Source organism: Capricornis sumatraensis, chromosome 19 (genome assembly GCF_032405125.1).
Source record: "Capricornis sumatraensis isolate serow.1 chromosome 19, serow.2, whole genome shotgun sequence".
NCBI classification, from domain to species: domain Eukaryota; kingdom Metazoa; phylum Chordata; class Mammalia; order Artiodactyla; family Bovidae; genus Capricornis; species Capricornis sumatraensis.
This window is the reverse complement of record NC_091087.1, coordinates 64385522-64402728: the sequence shown is the minus strand read 5'-3', so window position 1 is coordinate 64402728 and position 17207 is coordinate 64385522. Positions and strand designations below refer to the sequence as shown.

General features: G+C 51.7%; 1 protein-coding gene across 1 annotated transcript in view; it reads right to left on the bottom strand.

Moving 5' to 3' along the window:
* Nucleotides 1-17207, bottom strand: part of RIN3 (Ras and Rab interactor 3) — a 121056-nt gene that overhangs the window by 5629 nt on the left and 98220 nt on the right. Inside the window, exons 9-10 of the mRNA XM_068990986.1 lie at nucleotides 16766-17074; nucleotides 3479-3610 (exon numbers count right to left, since the gene is read on the bottom strand). Of these exons, the coding sequence (XP_068847087.1) occupies nucleotides 3479-3610; nucleotides 16766-17074 (441 nt within the window). The remainder of the gene's footprint in view (nucleotides 1-3478; nucleotides 3611-16765; nucleotides 17075-17207) is intronic.

Below are 17207 nucleotides of genomic sequence, written 5' to 3'. Positions count from 1 at the left end.
CCCAGAATCTCTTTCAGTTTGAGGTACAGGACAGGAGACCCCATTCTGGCTGCTACACAGATATAAGCGGAAGTCCCTGGGTGGGGCTTCCAGGAAAGCTTTTAGTAAGGGACAACCTGAGTTGGTACATCTTGTCAGGTTTTGGTTTGTCTCCCTTCCTCCTGTCTGGAACACAGAGGTGAGCCTGGAGGCACAGCAGCTGTTTTGTGATCAGAGGTGATAGGCACAAAGACAAAGGCTCACATCCTAAAGAACAATGGAAAGAGCTGGGTCTACAATTTCTTGATGGCAGGGATAAAAAGTGCCATCATTATCAGCTGCTTACCTCAGGACTTCTTTTTCTCATTCAGATCATTTATTAAGAGCTGTGTTAGTGAAATTTGGGCTGTCTCATCTGTGTGATATCGCAACATGAAAAGTCACATACATTCTAAGGAGACCCCACAGAATTGAGAAACCTTCAACAATTCAGAGTCACAGATTACAAAATTAAAATACAAATAATCCCCCCAATTTGGCAGGAAACACCTACAATATGAGGAGGCCGGGAATGGAAGGGGTCTTGCTTTTCAATAAGGCAGTTACAAAATAGAAACAAAACCAACCTCAGGACTTCTTGATGCAAGAGACAAACCAGTCCCTTACTCTGATTTAAACCATTATTAGTTATGTAGTGAGTTATTTGTAGCCCAAAGCATTCCTAACTGCTACACTGGATGAAGCTGCCTACATATTGCTACAAATTCCACAGCCAATATGTGAAAAGTTCATAGTCTGCCTGGGGTGAGTAGGGGATGAGATAAAGGGGTTTGTGGCCACAGGATCACTTGCCCTTTCATGGCAGTGCAGGAAGGAGACAGGTTTTGAAACAGGCATGTCAAGGCCAGGGCTTCCATGGTGGCTCAGCAGTAAAGCATCAGCCTGCCAATGCAGGAGACGTGGGTTCGATCCCTGGGTGGGGAAGAGTCTCTAGAGAAAGAAATGGCAACCCACTCTAGTATTCTTGCCTGGGAAATCCTATGGGCAGAGGAGCCTGGAGGGCTACAGTCCATGAGGTCACAAAGAGTCGGACACAACTTAGCAACTAAACAATATCAAAACCAATATCAAGGCCAGCACGGAGCTCGGCTTAGCGTCCCGTATCAGAGACGGGCCAGCAGACTGCCCATGGGCCTCCTATTCCAGCCCAGCTCAAAGCCCGTGTGTTCCGGAAGACTTGCCTGCTGCTTCCAGCCCTTGCTGGCCGAAAGTCCCAGTCCTCTAGCTGGCATTCCCCACGGTCGTGTTTCCCATGGTGATCACATCCCCCTGGCTGTTAAGTGGGGAACGGACTGCAGTGCACTGACTGGGAATGCTCAGATTTGGAGCCACAGAGCAGGGTCCGGGTTTCAGCCTTCAGCAGGCAGCCCTGTGTTTCAGGTGAATTAGTGTCCTCTGTGCTTCCATTTCCTCACCCACAAATCCCCTCAAATGTAGTGAAAAGACATGAACACACGTAAAGTGCAGTGCTCAGTAACACATGGTGGTTACGTGACCTAAGGGAGGTGCTCCAGAGGTTCCCCACCTTCTTGGGCAAAGGGAGGAACTCTAGCCCTGCCAGCACACTCCTGCTTGCTCACGACGGGCTTTTCCACAGCCTCCTGGCTCTCCCAGACCACTAATCTTGGACTTGGGGTCCTCTGCAGTTCCCATCATGACCACTAGGTGGCAGGTGACTCTGCACGTGAGTTTTGGAGCTGGCCGGGAGAAGGCAATGGCACCCCACTCCAGTACTCTTGCCTGGAAAATCCCATGGGCAGAGGAGCCTGGTAGGCTGCAGTCCATGGGGTCGCTAAGAGTCAGACACGACTGAGCGACTTCACTTTCACTTTTCACTTTCATGCACTGGAGAAGGAAATGGCAACCCACTCCAGTGTTCTTGCCTGGAGAATCCCAGGGACGGGGGAGCTTGGTGAGCTGGCGTCTATGGGGTCGCCCAGAGTCGGACAGGACTGAAGTGACTTAGCAGCTTAGCAGTTCTCTTTAGGGAGAGTGTGTTACTGATGGAAAAAGCCCATTGTGTCTGTTAAGATATTATTAGCTCAGCATGGCCAGCTGTCAGCCAGTGTGCAGGGGGGATGTGGGTAAAGGAATCTATGAGGGTGCTTCTGGGAGAGTTTGAATTTTGAGCTGGCTCCAGCCAGGTGCCCAGCAGCTGCCTGGGTCTCCCATCAGTCCTGTAATTGCCCAGAGTGATTTCAGCTTTCCCACCCGAACCCCTTGTGGGTTTCGGGAAGAGGAAGAAGGCATCCTAGGAGGTTATGGCACGACTGAGGTGGGGGCAGTTCATGTCCATAAGTAGAGGGTAGTTGGGTCAAGGATGTCCCCGGCCTGTCCCCACTGTGTGCCACCATGCCTGGCATGGAGCCCTGCCTGGCAGCAAAGATTGAGGCTATGGATGGAGCAGGAGTCAACGTGGCCAGGGGATGGCTGACCACTGCCGGGGACCTGGCCGGCCGGGGCTCAGACCCAGTGCAGAGCCCCACAGCCTCACCCCATCCTTCCACTCCGTAAAGGGCTTTCCCTGACACTGTCTTTAAAACTCCCACAACAGTCCACGGGGCTGGGCCAATCCTCTGTGGCTTTACACGCTCCCCTGAGCTGCCAAGAACTCAGAGGACTAGACACGTCATACTGTCACCCCAGAGACCAACACGAGCTAAAAAGGCAAACAGATGCAAAGAGGGGCAGCTTATCTCAAGAACCACAAAGCCCAAAGGGGCCACTGGGGGCCTGAGAGTCTCGCTCCATCCTTTGGGGGTGATGTCTCAGAGGGCGGCTCGGGGCTCCTTTGGAGCTGCTATCTGGGCTGGTGCCCCTCAGGGATTCTTGGTGGAGGGGTGGCCGAGAATAAGTGGGTGGAAGGAAGTGGTGGGAAGGAGAAGGTAAAGTGAGGGTGGGACAAATTACGCTCCCATCCTCACCTCTAGGAGAGTGCATGGCCTCCTGCTCACAGCATCACTCTATTCCTGCCAGCACTGGATGAGTGAAAGCCTGAGCGTCCCCAGGACCAGCCCTGTCTAAGAACTTGACCATCATTCCCTTATCGTTTATACTGCCAGCAACAGCTGTTCCCTCTGGGAAGACGGCCTTTTGTCCCTCTTTATCTGACTGGTCCCTGTTTATCCTTCAGTGCTCAGCTCAGATATCACCTCCTCCAGGAAGCCTTTTCTGATTGCACAGACTAAGTACCATGCTCTGGTACCCTCAGGGCCTCCCTTGACAAGCCTTGATGAGAAGGTCTCTTTACTGGCCCAACTCCCCTGCTAGTCTGTGAGCTGCCCTGGGACAGGGAATGTGTCAGGTATCCTTTCGTGCCCCAGGAATCTGGTATCCAGGAGGTTTGGGTTGAGCTGCCCAGCGAGCCCCTGATGTGGCTGGGTCAGGGGTGGGCGATCGGCCCCGGGAGTCCGGAGATGGGTCTGGCACAGTGACTCACCCTCCCCCAGCTGCAGGGCGGGATCCATGAGCTCCATCATGTATTCCACGTTGAGAAGCATCTCTGTGAGGTTGCTGCGGGCCAGGACGTACATGAGCACTGGCAGGAAGTCGTCTGCCCCGTAGGGCTTCCCTGGGAGAGGAAGCAGGCAGAAGGTGGTGAGTGTGAGGCTCTCCTTGGGAGCCGCTCCCTGCCCAGGGCAAGGATCAGTGGTTTGCTGGGTGGGTGGGTGGTGGTCACCCCAGAAGAGGAACCTTCCTGTTTTCTCCTGACTCTTGACACAGGGCGAGCCTAGGATCAGCCTAGTCAGAAGGCCTGAGACACAGTCTGGGTTTTGGAAGAGGGAACCGAGAAAGGTGCCCTCTGCCGGGTGGGCAAGACCAGCCCCAAGAAGGTGCCCTCCGCTGGGTAGGCAAGACCAGCCCCTTCCCCTTTGCCAGCTCTTCCCCTCTGCCATCCTCAGTCAAGTTCACGTCACACTTCAGGGACCCACCCAGGAGCAGCTGTCTGTCTCAGGTGGATGTCTTCTGGGAAGGCTCCCTGCCTCTGTGAGCACACATCTCCCTGTCCACCTGCAAAAGCGAAGCCCTCCCTCGACCAGATGCCACAAGGCCTGAAGCTCCCTCTCCAACCTGCGTTCTTTGGGGCTGTATGGTCAGTCATGTCCGACTCTTTCATGGACAGTAGCCTGCCAGGCTCTTCTGTCCAAGGGATTTTCCAGGCGAGAATACTGGAATGGGTTGCCATTTCCTCCTCCAAGCAATCATCCTGATGCAGGGATTGAACCTGAGCCTCTCTGGCAGTTTAGCACAGGACCTGGATCCAAGTCCCAGGGTCAGCACTCACTGGCTTGCTCACTTGTGACCCTCAAGTGAGCTCAAGCTCAACCTCGCTGCGCCTCAATTTCCTTGACTATAAAATGGGGATAACAACAGCATCCGTGCCTCATGTGGGTGGTTGTGATGTTTCAGTAATAAGACAGAATGTTATTACTGTCGTCTTTTAGTCACTCAGTCCTGTCCAACTCTTTGCAACCCCATGGGTTGTAGCCCTCCAGGCTCCTCTGTCCAAGGGATTTTCCAGGCAAGAATACTGGAGTGGGTTGCCATTTCCTTCTCCAACGAATCATCCTGACTCAGGGATTGAACCTGAGCCTCTCTGGCAGTTCCTGCATTGGCAGGTGGATCCTTGTACTGCTTAGCCACCTCAGCGGGAAGCCCCTCTTTTGGGTTAAGCAGTACCCTTTCTTGAGGGTTTCTTCTAAAACATAAATACCTCTGAAAAGAATAATCCATCACCACTGCTTTGTGTGGGCTGGGCGGGGGCAGGGGAGCGGCGCTTCCCCGGTGGCTCAGGTGGTAAAGAATCTGCCTGCGATGTGGAAGACCCAGGTTTGATCCCTGGGTCAGGAAGATCCCGTGGAGAAGGGAATGGCTACCCACTCCAGTATTATTGCCTGGGAAATCCCATGGACAGAGGAGTCTGGAGGGCTATCGTCCATGGGGTCGCAAAGAGTCAGACACAACTGAATGGTCAGGGTGTGGTGGCCTTGAAAGGTGCTTTCTCGGAGCGACACACACACACACACACACACACACACACACACACACACTTTGTGGAAAGTGTTCCTGGGCTCAGAGCTCCTGGCATGCCTTGGGGAAGCAGCGAGATGGAGGTGGGCCCAACAGATGCCCTGAGGGCCTGTCATGGTTTTTGAGAGACTGAAATGAGAAAGAATACGAAAGTGCTTCAGTACCCACAGGGTGCAGTGGAAAAGTGAGCTATTCTTGGCACCTCTGTTCTGCTTTCTGAGGTGGCCTCAGTTTTTCCACCCGTAAAATGAACTGGTTGGTGGAGTTGGTAACACCCAGCACTGAAAAGCAGAGTCAGACTCAGGGCATGAATCTCACTCCCTACCAGCTGTGTGACCTTGACCTAACTGCTCTACCTCTCTGAGCCTGCGTTTCTGGCCAAATGTGAACCAACACAGACAGCATGACATCCTATGAGGTTCTGGTGAGAATTCTATGAAATGAATTACAGCGGAGTGCCCGGACACCGCCTCCACGGAAATGCCCACTAAGGAAGAACACTGTTCCTCTTCTTCCAGCTCTGTGCTCGGAGGCTCTCTGATCCCTTCTTTCAACTTTCCTGTGTCTCTGCACGCAGGACCAGACAGTTTTGGAGAAAGTCTTTCATAACCTTTCTGAGCCTGAGACACAATTGAAGAGTTCCAGGGGACACAGTACCTCATGCTAGGAGTTGTCTTCCATGTTGACAATTTAATTATTAGAATACTTGGAATATGGGAGATTCTCTTCCTGTTTGATTTATGAATTAGGGAACAAGGGTGTGTCTGGCAACAGGGATGTGAAACAGTCCTGTGCCCTTTGGAATTCACCTATAACTCATGCTGACCAAAATTTTACTCTGCTTCCAAGAATATCATTTTGTTTTTTCTTGGTATTGTATTATTGGGTGGGCCACAAGATGGTATGGAAACACCTGAACGAACTTATTGGCCAGCCCAATGATAACTCGCCAAACACAATAGTCAGGAAAGTTTATTTGCTTTTGAGCAGTGGTTCTCAACCAGGGAGATTCTGCTCTTTGGGGCCACTTGGCAATGTCTGGCGTTGTTTTTGCTACTGGCATACAGGCCAGGGATGCTGTTAAAAACCCTACGGTGCACAGAACAGCCCTCCATAGAAAGGAATTACTTAGTCCCCAAAGGTCTACAGTGCCGAGGTGAGAAAACCTGCTTGAGGGGTCAGCAACATTCAGCTAGGACTGTCCAGCTCTGGACCGAGGTCTGAGGACTTAGGAGAGAAGGGGAAGGAACCCTCCAGACTGCGGCCCCAGGCTTTGCCCTTTTCTCCTTGTTTCCACGCTCTTCTTGAGAATCTCGGCTGATCTTCAGGAAGGGCTCTGGGGCCCATCTCCTTGGTTCCTGTGATTTTGTGTTCAGCCACTCCACTGCAGGGGACTCTTTAGACCTCATATCTGTCTGTCCCTCCAGCTATCCATGAGCAACTTCCTCTCTGTCTCTCCAATGCACAGAGCAACGAGAGGCAGGGTGTGTGCAGGAGATGGTGCTGGGTAAGTGTGAATGAATGAATGCTGAGCTCCCAGCCAGATCTCAGAGCCCAAGCCTGGCACTGACTCAGACGGGCTGCTGCACAGACTCCAGGAGTCCTTTCCACACCAGGGGGAACTCAGGATGACATTCTGCAACCCACTGCCACACTCTGAAGAACACCCCACTGTGCTGAATCGCAGCTGAACACTACGGGCGCTTTCACTATCCTGCGCCTTGACACACGGTTCCCTCTGCCTGGGCCGCACTCCCTTCCTTTCCCTTACTAACTTCTTGTCCTCCCACATCCTCAATAGATGGTTCCTGCTCTAGTGCCCAGACCCTTGACTGTTTCAGAGCCTGCCCTTCTTGTGAACTGTGAGCTCCCTGAAGGCAGGGATGGAGGCTGTGTGAGCTTAGGCAGATCACTTAACCTCTCTGAACCTCTGCCCCATCATGGCCCTTCCAGTCTCCAGCACAGGGCTTGGAATCTAGGATACCAACAGTGCGCTGGCCCCACGTGCCCTCCCACCAGGCCCTACTCTGTTCTCCCACAGCTGGGGTCATGGTCGAGGTTACCAGGATCCATTATTATGGGCCTTAGACAGTGGTACGCTGGGAATGGTTAACAAGGGGTTCTCCAAAGAAAAAAGCTCTGCTTTGCAGGATCTGCCAATTATCATGGCGTAAGTATTTCCCCAGTGGCCAGCTTCAAGCTACCAATATGAACGTGGAGCAGGGAAGAGACGCAGATGACTAGCTTCCGTGCGATGGTTTGTACCATCACCGACTTAGCACACCAATGGCTTTGGATTCATCAAGTCCAATCTCACTATTAGGAAACTGAGGCTCAGGGATACAGAAATTTGCTCCAAGTGCCATGGTTGGTCAGTAGAATCTGGGTCTCTCTTCCCTGATGTGGTGAGAAATAATCACACAGGCTCCCTGACCTGAGAGCTCCTTGTGGACAAACACAACTTTTAAGCATCATTTAAAGGCACTGGCTCCCAGCCAATATCCTGGAGATAGTTAGTGCTGCATTCTCCTTCCTAAAAGCCTGGAGCCCAAGGCTTAGGGCTCGGGGCTCAGCCCTGCACACAGCGGGGCCTCAAGCGATAGGACTGAGATGCTGGGGGCACGGCTGTAAAACAACTGGCCTGTGATGAAAACATCTGTCTCGCATGGATCACAGACCAGTCCATCAAGCTGTGCCTCTGAAAGGGCCGCTGGGCTGCAGCCTGCATTTCCTGCTGATTCTGGCTTTCTTTTTTGCCAAAGTCACATCTCTTTTCCATCTGTAGATGTTGCGGGGTGCCGATTACATTTTGAAGAGCTGGCTGGGGGTCTTATGCATGTTTTCATCAGCCAGGAGACTTTGGAGAAGAGCTCTGATAAAAATATGTTGAAGCTGCACACCTGGGTCACACAAACCGTGAGGACTAGAAGGGCCCTGTCTCAGCCACTTAACCAGCTGTGCTTTCTGGGGTCATGCCCTCTGAGCCTCACTTTTCTTATCTGCAAACCAGAGATATTAATAATAACAAAACTCAGTCTGTGACTCAGAGCCCTGATGACATCAAATGAGTGGCTGGATTAAAAACAAAGTTTTGTCTTCTAGGAAGCATTTTCTGAAAGAGGGGTTGGCAAATTTTTTTCTGTAAAGGGCTGTGCATGCTAAGTTGCTTCAGTAGTGTCCAACTCTTTGTGACCCTCTGGACTGTAGCCCGCCAGTCTCCTCTGCCCATGGGATTCTCCAGGCAAGAATGCTGGAGCGGATTGCCATTTCCTTCTCCAGGGGGTGTTCCCCGCCCAGGGATTAAACCTGAGTCTCTTACATCTCCTGCATCAGTGGGCAGGTTCTTTACCACCAGTGGCACCTGGGAAGCCCTGCACAGGGCTAGATAGGAGGTATCTTAGTTCTGCTGTTTTAGTGGGCCACATGGCGGCAGAGAAGGAGATGGTTAGATAGCAACACCGACACAATGGGCATGAATTTGAGCAAAGGGGATATGCTTCACCAGGAGATAGTGAAGGACAAGGAAGCCTGGTGTGCTGCAGTCCACAAGGTTGCAGAGTCGGACACAACTGAGCAACTGAACTGAACAACCACCATATGGTCTCTGTCCCAACTATTCGACTCAGCCATTGTATAAAAAGCAGCCAGAGATGCTACGTAAATGAATGGACGTGGCTGCTTCAATACCAATTTATCTATAAAACCAGATGATGGGCCAGAGTTGGCCTGCAGACCCCGATCAAGAGGAAAGAATACATCTCCTTATCATAAATGCCCCTCGAAGTGTGTTGATTGGGCTCTTAGGGAAAGTGACTGGTTGTGCAACAATCCTGGGGCAGCTCATGACTATGACCTGCTTTGGCCATAACCCTCCAGCACCATTCCCACTTGAAGCCATTTCATTCCTCCAGGAGGTTTTAACCCAAGACCCTCACTCCCCACCAATTAGGTTCAGGGCCCTTATAATGGGTTTGCTGGCCCTGTCATTGCAAAAAATGGAAAAACAAATACACACTAACTCGGAGAGGCCTCCCCAGATGTCCCAACCCAGAACGGCAAACTCCTTCACACTCCCCAGACCCCTGAGCCTGTTTCATTCATTGAGATAGCCTGTTTCGGCACTGATGGTGTATTTCCAAGGAAACAGGAAGCATCTGTTTCTTCCCACTAGAATGAAAGCTTTATGAGGGCAGGGACATATTGTGCTGACTATGTATATCCAATGCCTCAACAGGGTGTGTGTGTGTGTGTGTGTCTGTGTGTGTGTCTGTGTGTGTGTCTGTGTGTGTGTGTATCCAATGCCTCAACAGTGTGTGTGTGTGTGTGTGTGTGTGTATACAATGCCTCAACAGTGTGTGTGTGTGTGTGTGTGCGCGTGCACACGCTCAGTTTTGTCCGACTCTCTGCGACCCCATGGACTGTAGCCCGCCAGGCTCCTCTGTCCATGTTAATTTCCCAGGCAATAATACTGGAGTGGGTTGCCACTTCCTACTCCAGGGGATCTTCCCGACCCAGAGATTGGACCTGGGTCTCTGGTGTCTCCAGCATTGATAGGGGGATCCTTTACCACTGCACCACCTGGGAGGCCCCCTCAACAGCAGTAGATGTTTAATAAATAACATTTGCTAAATGAATGTATGAACATCATTTATCTCACTGCACGGTTGTCACCTGTTGAATGCACCATGTCTTCCACTTGAATTGTGACCATCCTAAAAACAGGCGCTGGGTTTTCCTGTTAACATTCATATTGTCAGTAAGTGTTTGTTGAACTGTTGAATGAATGAATTTATCTGATAAAAACACAGGATGGCAGGAACTAGAGAGCATCTAGAAAGGAGGTTTTAAACTTACTTTTGCTGCGGAAACCTTTGGTTAAGGGGTTATTTTATACAGAAATTGGCTTCTCTGGTTGATCAGAGTCAGACAGCAGGGCTGGCCTCCTATTTCCTCTCCTCTCTCCTCTCCCCTGCAAGATGTCCCCAGCACTTTGAGAGTTCTCTGGGACCAGTTTGAAAACCACCAGTCCAGTCTGAACTCCCAGCTGCACAGATGACAGAGCTGGAGCCCCTGGCAGGGAGGTTCCCTGTAGCCTGTGGCTGACGTGAGACGAGAAGCCAGCCTCTCTCCCACTGAGCTTCCCAAAGCGACCCTGTTAGGCTGTTTGTGCTTTCTGCAGAGGCTGCTTACGTCTCAGTTCTGCTTTGAGCAACACCACATCCTTGAGGAAATCGCTCTGGCCTCCTGAGTTCCTCTTTAGGGAGCTCAGCCCACAAGGCAGTCAACCACGCAGGCTGTGGGTGCAGAGACCCGAAGCCGAAAGTCCCAGACTGGCTGGAAAACGTATGAGGCTACTGTAATTGGGTGTGGCCTCTCTGAGGTCATCTCTGACCTGAGGGTGCCCTGGAGAGGCAGGGGAACACGGCAGTTTAGCACAGGACCTGGATCCAAGTCCCAGGGTCAGCACTCACTGGCTTGCTCACTTGTGACCCTCAAGTGAGCTCAAGCTCAACCTCGCTGTACCTCAATTTCCTTGACTATAAAATGGGGATAACAACAGCATCCGTGCCTCATGTGGGTGGTTGTGATGTTTCAGCAATAAGACAGAATGTTGTTATTGTTGTCGTTTAGTCACTCAGTCCTGTCCGACTCTTTGCAACCCCATGGACTGTAGCCCTCCAAGCTCCTCTGTCCATGGGATTTCCCAGCCAAGAATACTGGAGTGGGTTGCCATTTCCTCCTCCAGGGGATCTTCCCTACCAAAGGACTGAACCCGCATCTCCTGCACTGGGAGGTGGATTCTTTACCACTGAGCCACCTGGGAAGCCCAAGTAAGGCAGAAAGTGATGAACATGGTACCTGCTGGGTTACTGGACCGTGAGAAATGTTAGACATGGTTATTATACAAGACAGGAGGGTAACGTGACTTCTAATCCTCAGTGGCACTAATGGGAAAGAACCCGCCTGGCAATGCAGGAGACCTTAAGAGACAATGGGTTCGATTCCTGGGTGGGGAAGATGCCCTGGAGGCAGGCATGGAAACCCACTCCAGTATTCTTGCCTGGAGAACCCCACGGCCAGAGGAGTCTGACTGGCTGTGGTCCATAAGGTCAGAGAGAGTCAGACGCGACTGAAGTGACTTAGCACGCAATCCTCAGAACATGACGTCTTAGAGGTCCTGAACCCCATTTCTGTTGTGGGGCAGAAAAACAAGGTTGTTATTTGCTTCCAGGCCAGGCACATAGCTTCTCTGTCGGTCTGTGTGTCTCCCTTCTGTTACCTGCATGTCAATGCCTACGGGACTTAGAAAGCCTCCCCCAGCCTGGATCCCTGGATGACTATATGGCGTGGAGCCCACTCCCCTCTCCTCTATCCAATTGGACCTACATGTGTGAGAAATAAATTTGTATTGAGTGAGAGATTGCAGGGTTTGTTACAGCAGAAAGTATTTCCTTAACTAATTATCTATTAATCTACCTGTCTATATCTATTTCAAAGAGACCCGATAGAAATCTATCGCAATACTAATCATCTTTTTCTGTAATAAACGATTAGTGACGTTTGTCATTAGAAATCAGTTTAGACTTTTTAAACACAGGTTTTTAAAAACCCACAGCCTGCCCTCCGTCTCTGTCCTCTCTACTCTCGGTAGATGTCACGGGCCTTTTGTTCCACACACCTGGGGTCTCCCTGAACCAGCTCCCCAGACTACTGAAGGAGAGGAAGAAGCGGGGGCTGGCCTTCACTGCCCTCTGGGATGCTGCCTGCTCTTTATCTATATTAGAAGAAGGTTCTTTGTTTTCTTTTAGAAAGGGCCCCCATATTTGCATACACTGTATTTCTCTTTCCTTCCCCCTCCTCTTGTGGAGGAGTTCTTGGACTTGAAGCTATTTCCTCCCAACAGCAAGGTTAGCCCTGAATGTATGGTCTTAGATACTGAAGAGGTGGCAACCACTTGTTTATCAAAGTAATGGGAGGGATGATTCTAGAAGTTCTAACTGCTCTCACCAGGCCTCATGCAGTCTGCTCCTGGCTGCAGAAAGGAGGGCCAGGTCGACCCAAAGCCATCTGTCCCCGTGAACTCTCCACTCTGCCTGACACGGGCCCTAAACCAGCTTCACTGGAAGAAGTACTTGATGGGGATTTATGAGTTCTGGGATCTGTTCCCAGGATCTGCCTGGTACAGTGCTGGAGGCACAGGCTCTGGAGTGAGGAAATCCCAGCCTTGAATCCAGGCCCATCCGTATCACGGCATTAACAGCAACTGCCTTCTGGAACGGAGAAGGCAATGCCACCCCACTCCAGTACTCTTGCCTGGAAAATCCCATGGACGGAGGAGCCTGGTGGGCTGCAGTCCATGGGATCGCTAAGAGTTGGACACGACTGAGCGACTTCACTTTCACTTTTCACTTTCATGCACTGGAGAAGGAAATGGCAACCCACTCCAGTGTTCTTGCCTGGAGAATTCCAGGGACGGGGGAGCCTGGTGGGCTGGTGTCTATGGGGTCGCAGAGTCGGACATGACTGAAGCGACTTAGCAGCAGCAGCAGCCTTCTGGAAAAGAAGGCCTGGTCCATGATCCCAGGCCTCATGTCTCCAAGTTCCATCTTTTCCCCTACATCCCAGCACGTTGCCAGCAGCCATGCCTTGTGGGTACCAGTTACTATTGCCAGCATCGTGTAATGGGAAAGAGAGGTGGGTGGAGCTTCCTCCCTGGACTCAAGGGGCTGGGGCAGGGTGTGGTGTAGGGGATGTGGGGGGATGGGGAGAAGCTAAAAGCGGGTCAGTGGTGAAGGCCAGCAGCACCCAAGCTGGAGGTGTGCCCTCCACGGGGTCGCTGATGCCCCCCAGGGCTTCCATGGGGCGCTGTGGGTCTGTGGACCATACTCTGGGTAGCAAGGTGCTGGAAGCCTCTGGGTTGAATGGGGATGGGGATGAGGGGAGTCGGGGTGGGGTAGGGGGTGGGGAGCTGGGGTAGATGTGAGCAGAAGGCCCGAGGTAGAGGGCCTGGTCCTAAGATCATGGAAGGTCCAAGTCAGCAGAGAATTTAAGAGATCTGGCTGAAAATGTCTAATCATGAGGAAACATCTGACAAACACAAAATGAGGAACTTTCATGACGAAGAAACAGTGAGGTGGGGGGTGGGGAGGGAAACCTGTATTCCTTAAAAATGTCGATGTCACAGAAGACAAAGAAAGGCTGTGAAGTTCCAGATTAAAGGAGACAGCGAAATGCGATCCCTGCCCTCCCCCTGGATCCTGAGCTGGAGGAGGAAGAGCTAAAGGAAGCCCCGTGAGATCACTGACTGCCCGGAGTACAGAAGGTGCTGTGGAGAAAAACACTGTATTGCTGTAAAATTATGAAGCAGGCGAGTTTAATGTGGTTATGTGAGGGAATACCCCTATTTTTAGAAGTACCTGGGGTAAAGGGCCAAGCTGTATGTGAACCTGCCCTCACATGATTCAGGAAGAAATTACATATGCACAGAGAGTCAAAATGATAAAGCAAACGACGTTTAAGATATTAGCAGTCCACAAAGGGTATGCGGATGTTTCTCTTTTAATGTATTATTCCTGCTCTTGAAGTTTCTGAAGTCTGGAATTATTTCCAAATGAAAGATTTTCTTTTAAAAAAACTAAAAAGTCTAGCAGCAGAAAGGGTTATTTCAAACAGAATCCCAGATGGAACCCTGTGTGTAAAACAGGGACAAGCAGGGCTGCCCAGGGTCAAGCCCAGCCTCATGTCCCTTTAGTGGCCCCTGGGGTGCCTCCTGGAACCCAGCTTGGAAACCACTGAGTGGGTTCAGCCTCCACGTTTTAGGTGAACCTGGTGACTAGGCAGCCATTCCTGCAACCTCTCATCCACTGGACGCTCACATACATATCTGGTCGCATCTGAGCCTCACCACAGTCCCGAGAGAGGTGTTCCCAGCCCCCTTGTAAGTGAGAAAATGGAGGCTCTGGAAGATTAGTACCTCCTTGGAGCCTGAGCCATCCGGGTGATTTCCAGGTCCTCTCCCAATGCCCTGCATGGCAACCTGAGAGGCAGGTCGTATCATCTACATTTTACACACAAGCAGAGGCCCCATGAGATTCAAGTCCAAGCCTACAGCACCGAAGCTGGGTTCAAACCCGTGTCCATGATTGAACCCCCCCCACATCCCTGCTCTTCTCTTCACCTGCATCCTCCCAGGTGAAGAGGCTGAGGCCCCGAGGGGGGCAGCCCAGCCCTGCTCAGGGCACAGGGGAGACGGAAAGTCCACTGGGTCAGTGGCCAGTGCTCAGGCAGCGATGGCTACCTGAACAGAAAGCCATCTGCTCCCGGTGGAGCTGTTTCCGGTGGGGACTCTTCACACGGAGCCATGACCCCGCCCTGAATTTCTGCCTGGAGCTGGCTTCTCAATCAGCAGAGATATTCCCGTCTCCCTGCACCCCCAGCCCCACCCCCGCCAGCAAGGGCTGAGGACAAGGAAGCTCTCAGCATCCTTGTTCTGCTCCGTCTTTCTCAGGCTGAACTCTGACTGCGTCTCTCTAGCAACTGTCCTTCTTCTCCCTCACACTTGGCTTTTCCCTCCCCCATTCCCTGCTCACTGCTAAGTTTTCAGTAAGTAAATTCACTGTCAGCAAAACTCACGGTGTTTGAAGCCACTGCCAATAAACTGGGTGTTTAAGCTAAAGGTTTCTGAGTCAACAGGGGACTCGCTGAGGATGCAGCTGCCCTTTTCAGGCCCAAAGCTGCCTCCTTGATAACATCTCAGGGTCTGTAGAGCCCTTGGCCCTGACTTTGCCAAGCCCCTGCACGGCAGGGAGAATGACTGCCCACATGAGTTCAGACGGAGGGACGTAATTGTCCTTGTCAAGTGCCAGCCACGGAGCTGCATGCAAACTGCAGGCTAATCTAACTCCCACAACAGCCCCATAAAGTGATTGTGGTTGGGCCCATTTAACATAGGGGAAACTGAGGCTCAGAGCGCTGACATAACCTTGCACCATACCCTAGTCTCACACACATGCTTTCTGTTGGTCTGTGGCCATACTGGCTTGCCCTTCTGCAAGACAGATGGATAACCCCTCCCTTCAAACAACCACCATTGGGAAAGCCCACTAGGCACCATGTGTGGCCGGCTGGCATTTTACACACGTTATTTCTAATATTTACAAGTAACCAAGTGTGGCTTCTGAAATGTTAGGGGTCTGAGTTTCACCTCTTTGCAAAACAGCTTCCAGAGATGAGGGAACTGGGTCCTATAAAGGAGTTAAGTAAATGATTCAAGGTCACACGGGTAGTAAGTGACAGATCAGGAATCTGAACCCATCTGTACGGCTACAGAGGTAACAATCCTTCCATTCTCCCTTTCCATGGCTGTCGTGTACAGTCACACAGGTTGCTTACTGTACAAGGACATGAAGCTGAAGGGGTAATCAGGGGATGAAATGCAGCCAACACTCTGTTCACTAACGTGTGCGCCACAGTGCAGTGATGCCTGTCCTCGTCTGCCGGGAGCAGCGCTGTGGTAAACTGATTATAAATGATCCCAGTGATTCCCTTCTCTACATCTGTACCCCTTGCTTTGCTCCTCTGCAGCTCTTCTCAGCATGAAGGGAAGTCTAATTCCTCACCCTTTAAATCTGGGCTGGTCTTGTGACTCAGTGAGTCAGTGAAATGGTTCATTGTGCACTGTGCTAGTTCAAGTCCAGACCGAGAGACTTTGCACTTGCCCACTTGGATCCCAACTACCACCGTTGGGCACACGCTTGGGCTAACCTGCTGCAGAATTAGAAATATGTGGCCCAGTCACCCCCTTTCCAGACCAGTCAACAACCAATCAACCACCCAAACTTAAGCAGGACCATCTTAGTCCAGCCAGCCTCCAAGTGACCCCTCACATGGACCCTCAAGCCAGCCCAACCAAGCTCAGGTGCACCCAACCAGATCAGGGTAAATGCCCAACTGACTTCTGTAACTGATTCCTGTGGCCATTAAGGGCTGAACTGCGTTCTTTCACAATCCGTTTGTTGCAGACCTAGGCCTCAGTGCAGGGGACCTTATTTGGACATTAGGTCTTTGCAGATATAATTAGTTAAGATGAGGTCATCCTGGAGGAGGGTGGGCCCCTAATCCAGTATGACTGACATCTTTATAAAAAGGGGAAATTTGGACATAGATACACGCACAGACAGCACACCACGCAAAGGCTGGAGTGATGCTGCCACAAGCCAAGAACTCCCAGAAGCTAGAGGAAAGGCTTGGAACACATCCTTCCCTACAGCCTTTAGAGGGAGTAGGGCCTTGCTGATTTCTTGATCTCAAAAATGCCAGTCGCCAGAACTGTGGGCCAACACATTTCTGTCGTTTAAGTCACCAGTCTGTGGAACTCTGTCACGGCAGCCCTAGGAAACAAAGATAGTGCCTTTGCCTGATTCATACAGAGGCACAGTGTGGGCTGGACTCCTTGACTGCTTCCAGCGTGGCTGCCAATCACGGCACTCCTCCCAGCTCCCAGGGAGCACAAGAGGTGCCCAGGAGTTCCACTACGCCCACCCTAACAGATCTCTGAATCTGGGACGGCTTCTCCCGTGCCTCTCAATGGCTCTGGAGTTCTTGAGGGGAAGGGGTCACAGCCACACATAGCATCACTGGTACAGGGACCCAGAGAGAACCCACAGCCCAGGGCCCCTCCTGGCTGCCCACCTACCTGGGTTGCCGAGGGCCATGGAGTCGTAGATGAGCTTACAGGTCTTAAGCAGGATGGAGATCTTCTTCTCGGGCGAGTAGGCCTTGTGCATGCTGGCGAACTTCTGCAGGATCTTCTCCATGACGGGCACCTCTGGCACGCTGGTGGTCACGCCCAGGTCCGTGGTAGTGGTGGCTAGGATAACCATCTGGTTATCCTTGAGCTGCTGCAGTGAGCTGTCCTTGCTGTGGATCTCATGCAGGCAGGAGTAGATGGCTTCCTTCAGGGGCTTCAGGACACACTTGTACAAGGCAGACTCCACAATGGCTTCTATAGGCGAGTGAGAGACAGAGGGTGAGATGGGGAGACCAGCGGCAGGGATCCCACCCCCAGGCCTTTGTTGCCCAACAGTGTGGCTTCCCCATCCCTGGTCCCTGGAAGGACATATTCACAGCCCTGGCAG